At 40.2% G+C, this 17557-nt stretch overlaps 1 protein-coding gene across 3 annotated transcripts in view; it reads right to left on the reverse strand.

Moving 5' to 3' along the window:
• Nucleotides 1-17557, reverse strand: part of RALGAPA2 (Ral GTPase activating protein catalytic subunit alpha 2) — a 312880-nt gene that overhangs the window by 141680 nt on the left and 153643 nt on the right. For all 3 annotated transcript variants that reach the window (XM_087853775.1, XM_087853774.1, XM_045809914.2), the window contains one exon: nt 3616-3744. In XM_087853775.1, coding sequence (XP_087709901.1) covers nt 3616-3744 — 129 coding nt within the window. The remainder of the gene's footprint in view (nt 1-3615; nt 3745-17557) is intronic.

Genomic DNA, 17557 nt, shown 5'->3' on the forward strand with positions numbered 1-17557 from the left:
GGCTCCTACCTAAGGTGATCTGACAGTCTCTGTGCTGTAATGCCTCATTTCCTCAGGATCCAAACTCTGTGATGCTGAGTGTGGTCCTGTGCCTCTTCTCTCTCAGATCTATACTCACTCCCAAAGGATATCCAACCCATGATTTCAAGGCCTCCTACATGTTGGACTCCCCAACATTTCTCTCTAGACCAGACTTCCCTCCTGAAGTCCAGGTTTGTATGTCATGCCCCCTCAGGGGTCGAGAGGCATCTCACACTGACAAGCTCCACCTGACCAGAGTCTAGTCCTTCTGTGTAACACTACCCCACCTCCATCAGTCTGTCCCCTCATCTGCTGCCTTTCTTTTCCTTTATTTTTATTTTAAGATCTTTAAAAAAAAAGGGAGAGTGTTACATCTAACTATCCAACACCTAGATTCAAGATTTTACCACTCTTACCTCATCTTTACGTTTCATTTTTTTCATTTCAATTTAAAAATTTACTAAGAAGTTTCCACTTTCAATATCTTAAAGCGAATTTAAGACATTATGTCATTCTACCTTTGTGGTCCCCAGCATCCCTGCTTTGGGTTTTTTCTTTGTATACATCACTTTCCGACGTGTTATATAGTCATTTTGTGTTTGTAATGCCAACGAAGATGGGGGTTAGATGGTTTTCACCACTTTTCTACCCCAGTGGGTGCTCAATTAGTATCTCAAGATAACGGGTGGCTGCTGCTGTGCCCATTTATCCTATGACCACTGAGGGCCTTTCAGGTCTCTGCTTCAGCATCACTTCTCCCATGAAGACCTTTCTAACGTATGTCCTCCCCTTCCCCTCTCACCAAGCAGAATGAACTACTCCTCTGTTGCTGTCCCTCTGGGGTCTGGATATGATTCTACTGTGGATGCTAGAAACTTATACATAGATATTAACACCTAGTTTACCCAGGTGATTCCCTGAGGGTAGGGGCCCTCTCATATTCATCCAGGCCAGGTCCCAGCACGTAGTGGATCCACAGTAAATGTTTCTCAAACAGCCCTGCTTCGTCAGTCCTCTCTAATCACTGCCCTTTATCCACCAGACAATCTTGGTTTAGACTTCGCTGACATTGATTCCTTTCCCTGAGTGGCCTTAACTATTTTGTCATGTGTGAGCCTGGCTTGAACTGTGGACTTTAATTTTTTAAATTATCTTAAGATTTTATTTATTTATGAGAGAGAGTGAGAGTGCAGGAGGAAGAGCAGAGGAACAAGCGGACTCCAGGCTGAGTGCAGAACCCGATGCAGGGCTTGATCCCACGACCCTGAGATCATGACCTGAGCCAAAACCAAGAGTCGGACACTTAACCAACAGAGCTACCCAGGCGCCCCTGAACTGTGGACTTTTAGATTGTATGCTAGACTATGTAACAATGAGATATAAAACATGAGCTCTTAAATAGAGTAAGGAGTTGTTACACAGCTTTATTCAATGAATGTGGTAAATCTAAATAATTTTTTGGCCTAAGCACCGAGACTAAGGTGAGACCCAATGTCCACACAGGAGAATGAGGCCTGTGTGTCTAAGCATATTGTCTAGGGTAGAGAACCAGTACAGTACAAGGCAACACTGGGATGGAACCCAAGTCTGACCCTACAGAGCTCCAGGGTCTAGCATGAGAAGGGGATTCTATGTACCACAGTAACTTATGTGCTCACTACACTTTATCTGTTCCACTGGTGATGGACATTTAGACTAGTTCTCGTTTTCGGCTACTACAAAGGACGTTTACTGAGCACAAGCTCCTGCCTATCTCTTGATGACCTATGCATGTGCATGTCTTTCCCCTGTTGCCTCAGTGGGGCAGATCTGCATAACAGGGGTACTTCGAACTTGTAACTGACTTGTGTTAACCAAAAATTTTGACTGAGTAGGTGTGCCCCATCCAAACACCTCTCACCGTTCCCCTACAACTGTAAATCTCAAGTTTAAACTAAGAGAGAAATTAAAAGTAATTCAGAGTTACTGCTCCTTCATAAAACTCTTCCACATGACCATATTTTCTTTCTTTTTAAGAAAGAAAAATTTTGGGAAGCTACTTTAACAGCTTATCTAGCCAAGAGATAAATTTTCACAGAGAATGACTGCCATGCATGATATTATCTCTAGAAAGGGTGCCGGCCTTTATACAGTAAACTCTAATAGCAAGTAAGGAAATTGTCAATAAAGAAGTATGATTTTCCTTCCTGTACCCTGTGAGTTTCTTCAATGTTGATCTAAATGCTTACAAATAAATTTGAAGGTTCTTTGAGAATGATTATCCTAAAATATTTTTCAGAAACAAAGAAACATAAAAATTTGTCATATTGCTTACAAAAAAGTTGAACTCAACATTTTTCTTCTTCCTTTTTTTTCTTCTACCTTTCTTTTCTTCTTTCATCCTTCCCTTTTCCTCCTGTATCTTTTCCCTTCCCTTCTTTACTTTATCCTTACAAGAAGAAGTTAGCACATGAAAATACCAGTGTGAAATACCAGCTATACAAAGTATTAAAAAAACAACTTAATTTAAAATCCAGGGATGGAGTTTGAATTTACCCTGCACAGGAGAAATAAGTAGAGTGAAAAAGTAACAATATGCCAAATAAAATTTACATAGCTAGATACTCATATTGATTTCAATATAAGTCCCTGGCAAACAATAAAACTAATTTCATTCATACCATGTGCAGAGGAAAACAATGAGTCTGAACAGGTAACAGCTGTATAGAGCACAAAAGTGAGAGGCCCTTTAAATTTAAATGTAGAAGAGTGTTCTCTCAAAAGGCATTAACACATTGCCCTAATAGTGGAGGTAAATGTGGCAATTGCAAATAATTTCTTTTTGCAGCCCTGAATGTTCACTTAGTCTACCTGATTCTGATTTTTTAGTACAAGAATTTTGTCAGAGTTTTACTGCACATTAATAATATATATTCATTACCTGCTTAAAATTTAAGTGTTCTAACATTTCTTTTTTTTTTTTTTCTTTTTACGATTTTATTTATTTATTTGACCGAGAGAGAGAGACAGCCAGAAAGAGAGGGAACACAAGCAGGGGGAGTGGGAGAGGAAGAAGCAGGCTCCCAGTGGAGGAGCCCGATGTGGGGCTCGATCCCATAACGCCAGGATCACGCCCTGAGCCGAAGGCAGACGCTTAACAACTGAGCCACCCCGGCGCCCTGTGTTCTAACATTTCTAACAATAAAAAATATTTCCTATTAGACTGATAATAAGCAAGATAAGCATTTAAAAAATTATTAATAATGTACACTTAAAATTCTCTCTTTACTACAGACATCTCCTCTTGTGCCACCATTTACTGGAAAATGCTAATAGACTCTGAGAGACAAGTCCTGCTTCTGACTGTGTAAATGTGCTGAAATATTAGTGAGGATATGATTTTTCACACTCTGGCCTTTTGATGAAACGCCTTCCCAATACCAGTGTGTCATCTTATCCTACAATTTCACACATCAGCTGCCAGGGCATCTACCCGAGAGCCCAGTTTCACATTGCACTAATGAGTCAACACCTGTTAAGAGTGGAGAAATCTGAACCTTGTTAGCGATTGTGAAGCCTCCTGGGAGTTTGGATGCTGAGCATTGTCATACTCACCGCCGGCGTGTCTGTACTGAGGACCCTGGCAGCAGCTGTGATGAAGTCCCCCACCAGCATTGAGAAGCCAGGCAAACCCAGAGAGAAGAAGCGGGGTGGACAGTGCCTTATAATAGTGTTTAAGATATCCTAAAAGGAAAGATAAGAAAACGCAACTGTAATTTTCAACAACGAAATTCCAAAGTAGTCAGCTCATTTGTCCATACGGCCACTGTCTGGTAATCTGAGAGAACACAGGTTACAGAAATTTTTCAGTAAAAGGGATACTGGGAGATGAACTGGTCCAGGGCCTATTGTACCCGTTTTACAGGTAAGACAATGAACACTAAGTTGTAAAATGACATGCCCAAAATCTAAGTCATGGCACTGGGACTAGACACTCCTTCTGCCTTCCACCTAAAGGTGACCTCTTTGGATAAGCTATAGTAGTGTCAAGGTAGATATACAAATAAAACCTGCAAACATCTATCACTTCCAGTATTCTTCATTTTTCAAAAGTTAAAGCACACTATTACATTAAAAAGTCTTCAAGTAGGCAAAGGAAATTTTCACTCTTTGGATAACTCTCTGTGTTGAACAATGGGAATGAATGGAGTGCAGTCAGAGTCTGAGCTCAGGGAGTTGGTGTGCTCTGGGTACAAGTGTGATTGTGAGGTCAAAGTGCAAATACAGCAGTTGCCTTTTACACGGTGTGCAGCACAAAGAGCACCGACTGCCCAGACACCTGGTGTTGCTCTGTCTGGAATGGCCCATCCTTGATGGGTGGCAGGCCGGCCCCTGGCCGCCAGCTCGGCTGTGAGGCAGCCACCCCGTTCCAGCCTGCGGCAAAGCAGGGCTCCACTTCTAGACAGCGTTCGTGCCACCCACGGCCAGGACACATCTCTGTAGCCATCTGTGCGTGTGTATGTGTGCATGGGGGATTAGTCAGAACACCACAAACTTCTTTTATGCAGTTCCAGGCCATGCGCACTAATCAAACATACTAAAGTACTAGATTTAAGTGTCTTATAGTTATTCAATGTATGGTTAGTCTCAAAATACAAGCAAGAAGCAAAATACAAAATAAAAAAAAAAATCTGGTTTCTTTTCTCAGATTTCAGTGTGCCTATTTAAGAAACCTTTTAAAATAATCCTGATTTAATTTGATCAAGTTAGAGCAAAGTAGTAGCAACATGCTAAATTCTAACATAAGTCCTTCATGACAAAAATAACCTCATTTCACAACTTGTAATCTTGAAAGAGAATTTTTCTGTGTTTACAATACATTTTTCCCCAAGTAAAGACTTATTTTTTCCCTTACATAGTAGATTCATTTAGTTTCTACAAATTGGCTGTTTATATCCTTAAAATGACTGTACAATGCTTACTCTTTTGGAGCTCAGATATGGTCAATAGTTTAGCATGGACTAATTTAAAGTTTTAGCATTTCAGCAGAATTTGTCCTATACCAAAAATAAAGAGATAGATAATAGACAGAAAAAGGAAGGAAGGAAAGAAGGTAGGAAATAAGGAAAGAAAAACCTGAACCACACTTCTCCCAAGTTAATGTTTAACTCTGCTTTAATCACGTCCTTTGATACACTTTAGGGTCCATATCAGCCAAGGTAAACATTCTAAGGGGCTCAGCAGATGGATGCTGCAGTTTAGAAAGTGTGTAGTAAACTCATGCTCCAAGAGTGGAACAAAAGATCCACCTTTTTCATAATTAAGCCTCTGATTAATGCCCTGGGCTCCTCACCACACACCTGTAATTACTCACAGAGGTACGCATTGTGCTGGGCCTTGTCTCGGAGTATCAGGCATCAAGCTACCCAGCAGCAGATGGGAGCACATTTCTGTTGACATATGCTGCAGTGAAAGGATTCGTGCAAACCTGGCCAGCAAGGTAGCAGAATGCCATGCATCTGAAGATTAATAATGCAAACAACCATGATGTTAACTTTGTTATGTGTGTGCTAATTCCATCTGTTGAGATGAGGAACTAAGCTCTGAACCCTGTCGACTTTTAAAAATCTTTGGCATATTACTTAAATAAGCCATTTTCACCACTGGAATTTAGTTTTAACTTTTAAAAAATGCTTTTCTGGGACAAGTTTGTGGGAATTATGAACTGAATCCTTTAACAAGCTAGGGCCAGAATCTGTACATGAAGTCCATTTTGCTTCATAAGATTTATATGTGTAAAGGTAATGCCCTGTAAAGGGGGCATTCACAAAAAATTACTAAGTTGCCATTGACGCTAAAGACAGCAGAAATGCATGGAGCCGAGATAAAGTCACACTGCTCCCCACGCTCTGGATCCGGGCCAGTCACTTCAACGGAACCTGTTTCTACGGGCAAGAAGATTGGAAAGAGAGGGCAAAATAACAGATGGCTAGCCTACCCTACCCTGCCACCCACGTAACACAGAGCCCCGAGGAGAAGCGGGGCCTGGGTAGCTGTCGCCAGTTAAAGGCAGCACTGCGGTAGGGGTACTGTAGGAGTCAAGGAGAGAACTATATGGCCAGTCAGCCAAATTATGGCCATATGCCTGCTTATTTTGCTTATCCATGCTGAAATGGAACAACCCAAAGATTCTATCTTTGTGGTAACATATTAAAATTAGGAATAACTGTGTGGTGCTCAAAAGAGAGCCACTGCATATTTCCAACAGAGGTACATCCACCAAGGGTTCCACTCATTTCTAGTAGAATCTTTCTTTCACCTTCTCCTCCGTACAGTAAGATCTCAGTTACCGCTGGAATCTCTGGAAAATAAAACTCTGGAGACTCTGAAACTTTCCACACAGTCTCCAAGGCTTCATATATAGATAGGACAGGAGAGTGCTTCCCAAATGTTATTATTCATGTACATCCTCATGCCTTTTGCCATATCCAAGTCCAAAGTGAGCATTATTTGTCTGTTTTTGAAAGGAAATCACTTTTTTTAAACTTAAATAAGATTATTCTGGAAAACTAGTATCCTATGTCACAAATAGAAAATAACCCTTATGTCAATACAGTAATGGTAAACCAAGGCTACTGAATTTTTGTTAAATAGCACTGTCTGACAGAGGCTCCCCTTATTATGAAGGGCGGCTTGATCCTCGGGGTGTTGTGAGAGTTCTGTACCCACTCCAGCTGGCCTACCTGAGAGAGTCTCAGGGACTGGGGGAGGTGAGGAAAGGGGCCACTGTTCTTACGGGGTGACTAGATGCTGTTTAGTGAAACCTCCAGTGTGACCCCTGGCTGGAAATGCCCCTGAACCCTGGCATGATGAAAAGAGCTCTGGGCCTGGGGCCTTGAGGCTTACTTTCCACGCCTTGTGTATGTGACTGTGGGCAGATCTTGTCATGCCTAGGGCTTCATGTTTCTCTTCCATTAAAGATGGATACAGACCTGTATCTAATGGTATAGATGTGAACACATGCCTTTCTAAACTGAAAAAGGGCCATACAAAAATAGAGTAACAAATTTTTTTTTCCCAAAAAGGGAAGGACTCTGAAGGAGTTTACTTTCTAGAACTTACTTCGTAGGTTTACTTTGTAGAATTCAGTGGACTATTTTTTGCTGATACTCAGAAAGAGCAAAAGATTTCAAAGGTGGCACAAATAAGCCTCTCAGATTACATTATCCTAGATATTAAAAAAACTCTAGAAATTAATGGTCTCAAATAACAATCTTAGCAAAGCATTCCAGCAATTAGCTATCATGTATATAATTTCTAAGGCAAATACTAAAAACAGGAAAATGATATGTTTCGATTTTCTAGCTTTCATTCTTCTAAGGAGTTCTAGAGTTTACCTGAAACAAGTGAATCTGGTAGCAAAAATTAGTTTCTTTTTCCGTACTCTAAACAGACTAAAAACATTAAGCTAAATAATAAGCCCAATGAAAAATGGACTCTAAAACAAGAATCCAGTTTATTCTTGAAAACTGACCAGTATGAGGCACAGACCAAACTCTTTCACACGTTTTTGTTCAAAGGACATAAAATTCATTCTGCAAAACGCTGCCATACAGCAAACAGACCACAAAAGTAGTATTTTTCTCCCGTTTTTGGTTAAAAGTCCACATTCATGCTACACATTGAGTGTGAAAGTGGACTGCATGATGAAAATTGTGAATTTGCAGCTTATCAAAAGATTCCGGCTTACGAGAAAGTAACTGGTGAGAACATCTGTCTCTTATCATTGATCTTACAAAAAATCAGGTAATTCAAATAGAGGCGTGTTGTTTCCTCTCCTCCAAAGCACCGTTCTATAAACACAAACCGCATTCAGCCTGGTAAATGAATCGCTTTAATTGAATGCTATGTACACAGTAACTGGAAAAACCATAAGTGATAAGAAAAACATATGGTGATGGCAACAGAAATTGGTTTATTCATTTTGCATAGTGTTGTTTCTTTAGTTCTCTTATAATTGACCTTTAGAACGATAAATGTGTAAAATAATTTTGTTTATTATGGCTCCAAACCTTCCAACAATTACACAAAATGAAAATTTAAAAGGAAGGTTTCATTCTGGAAGCATTTCCATTGTTTACATAATTGCACAGCTATAATTTAGTGCTCATGTTGTTATGGAAAATAAAAAAAAGGGCCATTACAGGCCATTTCAATTCAAAATATTGCACAGTGGTGTCAAAAATGGGGGAAAATGTTCACTTTAAAGCAGTTTAAAATGGATTAACCCTGTAAACAAAAACATTTCAATATAGTATTCTATGAAACACAAATGTTCAAGAAGTAGCCATCGTTCAAACGGAATTAGAAATGTTGCAACTGTACTTTCACACCAATTACATATATATTATTCACTTAATATTTGCTCACGGCCCAGCAGATGATGGTTGTAACACAATAGCCGACCATCTGTCTCCCTGCCTTTCCTTAGCGGACTCGCGCCTGCTCCTCAGGAGCAAACAGATCCGGTTATTCCACCTAAAGTCACTCAGACCTTCCAGGAGGCCAAACAGAATTGTTAAGAAATAAAATTTATGTATACAAAATCATTGAACTCCTTCTTTAATTTTTTAATTTAAGAAAAATAAAATGCTACATAATGAATAACTTCACTATTTTTCAGAGAAGATACCTGCCTTTTATCTAGAAAATTCTAGAGGGAGCTCTTTTGTTTGGTAAAAGGGAGAATGTTCAGATCTGGTTATCTCATTAATCTGGTTAATGAAAAATTTCAACTCACTCCACGCCCAAGTAGAATTACTAATTATCAAAATATTTGAATGCAAAAGGATACTTTTAACACTAATCCTGGATATAATTTAAACTTTCTTTAACAATTAAAAAGGCAGCTACAGTCCTGCAGTACTTTGAAGACATATTTGTAAGTATCAATTATCTCTTTCTTAGTGAAGCTCAGAAATGTTGAGTGACCAAAAAAAAAAAAAAAAAAAAAAATTTAGTTACCAGAAGAACAGATCCCCCAAAGTCCCAAAGCCTTAGCCTCTTGCTTCTGCTAGGAGGTCTTTGCTTTTCCAGGTCTGTGCAAAAGACACACTTCACACACCACAACCTGATACCTGGCACCTTCATACTCTACATTGGTTTAGACAGGAATTTTTGTTGATTAAAAAAAAAAGCCTTTATGATTACAACCTTTAAAAAAAGCACAGCAGATCATGTCATGGGCACTGTGCTTCTGGAGGAGTCACTGAAAAAAACCCAGCAGAAGAAAGCTAAAAATTCCTTTCAAGAATATGTGGTATGTGCTACACGTTATCTGTTAAAAGGGCAAAGTGTGGTATGATCCTTTGGAGAAAAAGCAGAGATTTTTGTAAATGCTGGACAAATGTGACCTCTCCTGGTGTAACTACGTTACCAAGGCAAGAAGAAATATGACAGGACAGAGTAACTGCGTTCTGTAGCTGGAGAAACAAAGTCACCTAGTACTTCTCACCATGAAATATGCTATGGAGAAGACACCCAGTTTCCCTGACATCAGCGTGCAAAGGAAAAAGGGAGTGAGAAACTTGAAATGAACTTCTGATGGCCACGGGAGCTGCTTTGACCATTTGCATGAAATCAGGATTTCAGGAGTGACAGAACATCAGGCAAATGGAAGAGAAAGTCACTGCAACCCTCAGCTCTAAGGAGAGCCTTGAATATTTTTTATGACTGCCTGCATCTCTGAGAACTCTGCTAGCCTTCAAACTGATGAAGGCTATCTGACTGCTTCAGGAAAAATGGGGGATTGATTGGTTGACTGATTTTAAGAAACACTGTATGAATTTTATTTTATACTGAAGTTGATATGTCACCAGATTGTCTTAATTGCTTTTTCTTTCTGATATCTGTAAGAGCATTATTGAGAGTGCTGAATACTAAACACCTGACCCCAGGGAGAGCTTTATTGAGATATAATTTACATGTAATAAAATATATCCTTTAAAGTGTACAACTCAGGAACACCTGGGTGGCTCAGTTGGTTAAGCATATGACTTTGGCTCAGGTCATGATCCCAGAGTCCTGGGATCGAGCACTGGTCAGGCTTCCTGCTCAGTGGGGAGTCTGCTTCTCCCCCTGCTCATGCCCACCCCTCAAATAAATAAATAAAATTTTAAGGTGTACAACTCAGTCATTCTCGGTATATTCATAAAATTGTGCACTATCACCACTATCTAATTTGAGAACATCTTCCTCACTCCAAAATAAAAACCCTCTACCCGTGAGCATTCATTCTCCATTCCTGCCCACCAGGCAACCACTCATCTACTTTTCTGTCTCTATGAATATGCCTGCCCTGCGCATTTCAGAATATGGACTCATACACTAGGTGGTAGTTTTTTGACCTGGCTTCTCTCACATGGCAGGTTTTCAAGGTTCACCCATGTCACAGCATGTAGCAATACTTTATTCCTTTTCATGGCCCAATGATATTCCACTGTGTTGATACTCCACCTTTTATCCTTTCATCAGCTGATGGACATTTGGGTTGTTTCTACCTTTTGGTGATTGTGAATAATGCTACTATGCAAATCTGTGTACCAGTTTTCGTTTGAATACCTATCGTCAATACTTTTGGCTATATACCTAGGAATGGAATTCCTGGTTCATATGGTAATTCTATGTTTTAACTTTTTGGGGAAGTGACAAACTCTTTTCTACAGCAGCTTCACCATTTCAACATTCTTACCAATAACATATGAGTGTTCCAGTTTCTTCACTTCTCATCAACATTTTTTTTTCGTGTTTTTTAAAATTATAGCCATTCTAGCGAGTGTGAAGTGATATCTCACCGTAGCTTCGATTTTTATTTTCCTGGTGACTAATGGTGTTTAACACCTTTCCACATGCTTGTTGGCCATTATGATATCTTCTTTGGAGAAATGTCTTTCATTCATTTTCAAATCAAGCTGTTTGTCTTTTGGCTACTGAGTTATAAAACTTCTTTATATATTCTGGGCACTAGACCCTTACCAGATACATGATTTGCAAATATATTCTACCATTTTGTGGGTTGTCTTTCACTTGTTTGATAGTATCCTCCGGTGTACAAAAATTTTTAATTTTGATGAAGTATAATTTTTGCATTTTTTTGTTGTTGTTGCTTTTGCTTCTGATGGCATATTTAATCATTTCTTCTAAGAGTTTTATAGTTTTAGCTCTTACATTTAGGTCTTTGATCCATTTTGAATTAATGTGTGTATATGGTGTGAGGTAGGAATCCAACCGCATCTTTTTGCACACAGATATTCAGCTGTCCCAGTACTGCTTATTGAAGAGACATTCTTCTCCCACTTAACTGTCTTGGCCCCCTTGTCGGAAATCAGAGATATATGGGTTGATTTCTGGACTCTTAATTCTACTCCATTGATCTATATACTAACCTTTTACCAGCACCAATACCATTTTGATTCCTATAGCTTTGTAGTGAGTTTTAAATAGGGACCTGTGAGTCCCCTAGCTTTGCTCTTTTTCTAGACCATCTTAGCTATTTGAGGTTTCTTGCAATTGCCTACAAATTTTAGGATCAGCTTTTCAATTTCTGCAAAAAAGGCCACTGGAATTTTGATAAGGATCCTACTGAATTTGCAGATCAACTTGGGGAATATGGTCATCTTAACAATATTAAGTATTCCAATACAGGGATATGGGACATCTTCCCACTTATTTTGGTCTTCTTTAATTTCTTGTAGCAACATTTTATAGTTTTTAGTGTCTCTCTCATTTCCTAGGTTATATTTGTTACTAAATATTCTGTTCATTTTGATAAATGAAACTGTCTTCTTAATTTCATTTTCATATTGTCCATTGTGGTGTACAGAAACACAGTTAATTTTGTATTATAGATCCTATATCCTATAACCTTGCTGAATTAATGTTTTCATTCTAATAGGAGTTTTTTGTGAGTGTGGGGATTCCTTAGGGTTTTTATATACAAGATCATGCTGTCTGTGATTATAGATAGCTTTCCTTCTTGCTTTCCAGTCTGGATGCCTTTTACCTCATTTTCTTACCTAACTGCCCTGGCTGTAATTTCCAGTACGCCACTGAATAAAAGCTGTGAGAATGAACATTCTTCCTCATCTTAGGGAGAATGTGGAAGTTTAAAATGGAAAGGCCTGTTGTTTCTGGGGTGGGAAGAAAGCCAGTGCCTATAACGTGGCATTCAAACTTTTCTCAAAATATTTTTGGAGATTAGCAAATTAATGTAAGGATGCTCAGGGTTATCTCGGAGATCAGACGCACTGAGCAAGAACTTACCCTCCACCATGTGAACTGAGTCATTCTCTCAGCCCTAAGTCCTTAGCAACATGAACGAAATATACAGCCGCCTTTACTCTCACCAACAACACCCTGTTTGCAGCCCACGGATCAGGAAGATCTGCTTTCACATGGGCTTCCTATAAAGGGTATTTAACAGCTCACTAGGGAGACTAACAGAAAGATGGCAAACCCATCGGGAAATTCCGGCACATTTATGATTTCAAAAGATGAAAAAAAAAAAAAACTGTTGGAGGGTTGTAGAGAGATGCGACTTACCAGCTGCACAATCATGCCTTGAAGACACCACGGCCTGACTATGTAATGACTGTCCTAGTCGTGACCCTGATGAGCCTCCAATCTACAACATTACGGTTTGTACAACAGGCTGGTTTAATGAGGTTGATGCAGATGCTCAGAGCAGTTATTAACTCCTGACAATGGGACTTCAGCAAATGAGGGTTTCAATGAGTAGCTGCTGGCGAGTAATGACAGGGAAAGCGTCAAGGCTGCAGCAGACTCCAGTGAGCAGAAAGTACGCTCAGAGTGCTGGACATGGATGCAGCATTCTGAAATGGGACCAAACCTGGTGGCCAAAGCTGAGCAATAAGTAGACGCAGAAAGGCATTTGTAATATGGGCCAGAAAGGCATTTGTAATATGGGTGGATGAGATGGGAAAGGAGGATATTCAAATCTGCTTTTTCTGAGACAGTCAGCTCAAGTCTCTCTACTGGGTCTTCCACCCCACTCCTCCACAGCCTTTACAATGTTGTGGAGCAGAAGCAAAGGCAAATAGTCACTGCTGTCACAGATTACAGGAGAGTTAGAAATGTACGTATGGAGCATAATCGCGCAAGTAATATCATTAAGGCAGGAATTACAACAATGAGAGAAACATGCACTCAAATAATTAATATAGGTACTACGGCAACAGGCAGCCATACTGTTCCCAGGTATATTGTTCATCCTGTTTCAGGAATGAATCAGCTAGAAACATATTCTTCGTAGAATATTAAAAAGAAATTCTTGGACGAAACCATAGGCTTAATACACTCAGGTGCTGCCTAACGCCATGGCTGCAAGGTGCAGTGAGGTTCAGTCAACATTGCTATGACGCCAAGCAGAATACTCATGTCACTCTCCTGCTGGAATCCAGGTTAGGATCTGACTGCACACTTGTACCACCTTAGAATTTAGTAGGGGAAACAACCCTCTACTGAATTTGGGTAACAAGGATATTTAATGTGTTCCTTTGGAACCCTGAAAACCTAAAGAAGAAAGATTAAGAGATCGTTTTTCAATTTTTTCATTTACACATATGGAGTAGGAGATCAATGAAGGCCAGAAATCGTCTTAAGGTCTGGACACAAAACCAAGCACGCTCCTCTTCCTTTGGAAGATAAAGTGTTAACGCAGAGTCAGTGAAGCACCATTTGACAATCGTGAATAACGGGCCTCATATGTAGAGCCAGAGCACCATTCTGAGGACAATCTTTAGCTCTGAAACACAAATTATTCTTTCATCCCATTCACTCTGCCTAATAATCATTTATAAATACAAATAATACTTTTTAGAGCAATACTTTAAAGAGAAGTCAATAAATGCTCTGGCTTAAAAATGTGCTTCCAAAATATACACATATCACTCTCATAGAAATATTATCAAATGAGGGAACTGGGTCATAAAATGCTATCTTCAAAATAGAAATGAGCCTCCCACCAAAATATTCTTAGGAAACTACTGGACAGAAGTTGCGTCCGTGCGTGCGCGTGTGTGCGCCCATGCGCACACTTGCACGTGCAGAAGACATAGTGTGTATGTAGGGGTGGTAGTTAGAAGGATTCTATGGAAAAACACCAAGAAAACCCCCAGGATTCCAACAAGAAAGGAGGATTCCTATTTTTCCCCCAAATGAATACTAGAAAACCCACATCATTTGTGGCTTCTGTGTTCATTTAATACTTATAACAGACTTAATGCTTCTGATGTTGTTAAAGACGAATGTCCAGTACCTTTAAAAGTATTTCCTTCTCCCTTGCTGAAATCGGGAAGCCTAGTTCTCAGGTGTGCATGAAGGTGAGGTTTCTTGGTGGCGTGGGGGTCTCCGGGCTCTTTGCTAGCCCATGACCAAGAACAGGTTAAAGAGGAAAGACTCTTCCTATTGGAGCCTCCCATGTCCTCTGGTGTGTTGTCACACAGGAAAAGAAACACACTTTGGAATATGATTATTGTACATTCTTTTCATTCTAGGATAACATAAGATGCATGCTCTCTAGTTTGTTTCCTTGTATGTAAAATTACCTGAGCGTGGGAGCAAAATCAAAGCTTTCCATTTTTTGTGTTCTGTTAAAGGAAAAAAAAGGAAGGGAAAGAGGGGCAATGTGCTAGTCATTCGATTCTGGGACTCTACAAACCCATCACACCAACATGAAGTGGAGGTCCGGATGCGATATGTAGAGCAGTCCCAACAGGGAACATTTTTAGTTTCATCTTGGGCAACAGACTTACAACATCGTCTTCTTTTTTGTAATGTAATATGTGTTTGGACAATGAGCTCTCAAGAAGAGCTTAAATCTGAGAGAAAATTCCCAAAGGGAGCTAGATCTGTCAACCCAGTTCTCAGGCTAGAACCACTAAGAAAGCAGCAGTTTTGGCAAACCTGAGACATCCCCTAGTCTGGCTGTTCCAATGACGGGGAGCCCAGTGGATGCGAATCCCACCACAGGAGGAAGGAAAGAGGTAAAGGTGGAATTAGACCATCTAGAATAATTAAACAACCTTTAACAGGTCGACAAATGGCTTGCTCCTTCAAATTCTAGGAAAATAACTGTTTAACATTTTGGTTTCCAATTTATATATAATAAAATTCATTTGGGGGGCCTAAAAAGTACTTTCTTTAAATAAAATTGCTTTCACGCAGTTGTTGGAGAGGAGGAAGAAGGAAGAGGAGGGATTTGGATATAAGACTCCTAAAAGATATCACTACTTTGGTCTCTGATCTTGGGCAGGTACTCTGTCTCCTGAGCATCAATTTCATCATCTGTAAAATCGGAGTGAGAACGCAACCTACCCCACAGCGCTCTTACAAAGGGCAACAGAGACTGATTAGAAAGCATTTTGTAAATTCTAAAGCCTCAAACATCATTGTTTGTAAATCATAGCAGCATTTTAAATTATGATCTTATTAAAATATTAATTTTTCTAGGGCCAACTGAGAAAGAAGACTTGAAACAGATTTGATTTCAAATCCACTCACTAGGGAGACTGGGTGGCTCAATCAGTTAAGCATCCAACTCTTCATTTCAGCTCAGGTCATGATCTCAAGGTTGTGAGATCGAGCTCCATGTCAGGCTCCATGCTGGATATAGAGCCTGCTTATGATTCTCTTTCTCCCTCTCCCTCTGCCCTCTCTCTCTCATAAATTAAATAAATAAATAAATAAATAAATAAATAAATAAATAAATAAATAAAGTGCTTTTGTTTTAAAAAAAATCCACTCATGAAAGAGGAGTCCAAAATGAAAGCCATGTCATTCTTCTAGTCTCCTACAAAAACATGTCACAATAAATTGACAAAGTTCTTGAGTGCTAACTCGGTTGCAGGTACTATGTCTGTCGCTGTGAGGGGAATGAGGCAGAATAAAGCTTGGCCCCTGCCTTCCAGCAATGACCCCTTAGGGGTAGGGGAGAGCTCCACATGGCTGAGAATGAGGGCAGGCCAAGGGCGTAGGGCTCCTGGAGGGGCACAGCCCAGCACTCCATGAGGACCCAGCGGAAGGAAGCAGATAGATGACACAAAGGCCCTGAGTCTTCACAAAAGGACCATGCTGCGCACATTCAATGCAAGACTCCAGTACAGGGTTTAAAAAAGAAAAAAAAAAAAGGTAGGTATTTTATTTTGTCTTACTACTAAAAGGTTCTCTTCTTCTAAAATTTCTCTAGCCCACAAATACCTACCAAAGAATATTTTTCCATGGAAGAATAAAAGAAAAACCGTTGTTTATTGTTTTTTCAGAAAACAATGTTCTTGCTAAAATGTGTTCCAGTAAATAGCATTAATAGCTGAACAGTCTGCAATTACCACACTCCCACTTATTGTTATATATTAAAAAGGAATCAACAGACAAAAAGAGATTATTCCCCACAAGGAGAGCACTTTCTCACAGAAACAAAACTTGCAATTTCGAATGCTTTTCTTGATGTTATTTCCTTGTATCCAAACCTATCCTTTATGGATTATAAACCACAGTCATGATTTAAAATCTCTTATATTCAAAACTCAATCCTTTCCACACAGGAGTTAAGGCATCCCCCTCCCCAAGTACAACTCAGTATTTGCAATGATTCTAGAAGCCACCTCTAGGTCTCTCAGTTCTTCTCTGCCTGAAGAAAAATGTAAATTTTCTTAAAACCTTCATAGAATTCTAAATGGGAAAGAAGCTCTTGCAGGTCAATGAGTGATTTTCCAAATAACAGGGGAATCCCTTCTGCAGTGACCCTACTAGCCTAACTGTAGAGGCCTAACTGTCCTCATTTTCCCAGGGCCCAAAAGAGAGCCATTATATCCCATTTCACAGAACAAGCAGCTCAGGCCAGCGGAGGCTACGTGGTCACTGACTCAAGCATACAGCGACTTCAGTGCAAGGCCAGGGCTCAAGCTCCAGAGTGGATGGCCCTTTTGCCCAGGCCGCCAGGGGGTGGCCAGACCAGCCAGCTGTAGACAGACACGACAGAGCTTGAGAGGCTTACAAACCCTGATCAATCACTGGCCTCTACTGAACAGGACACCTGGCTAGGAATTGCCTCTGGTGGTAAGCTGGAGTCTATCTACATCAGTCCTCACTCAGGAGGTACAACAGTCTGATCTCTCTCTCCTCACAGGCAGGGCTCCAGACATTTGAAGGAAGCAATGATCTGTGCCCATGTGCCAACTCCTCACCAGGCAAGCTGTTCTCTCCCCATCCTTCCCCATCTCAGCCGCTCGGCAGTGGGCACTCAGCGTGCGGGGGGGTGGGGGGGTGGAGCACAGCCCCCCTGAGCCTCTCTCCACCTCCATTCACACTTGCAATGCCTCAGGCTCTGGGGCTTCAGGCCATGCCATTCATTCAGATTCTGCTTCTGGACAAAATGCACCTCAGGTATTTGTCATGTTAACTCTGAATTAGTTTATCACTCCATGCTTGAGTTCTTAAATTTTTTTTTTTTAAATAAATTGGACCACATGAAATTGAATCC

Source organism: Ursus americanus, chromosome 22 (assembly GCF_024610735.1).
Source record: "Ursus americanus isolate L20-20 chromosome 22, mUrsAme1.1.p, whole genome shotgun sequence".
NCBI lineage: Eukaryota > Metazoa > Chordata > Mammalia > Carnivora > Ursidae > Ursus > Ursus americanus.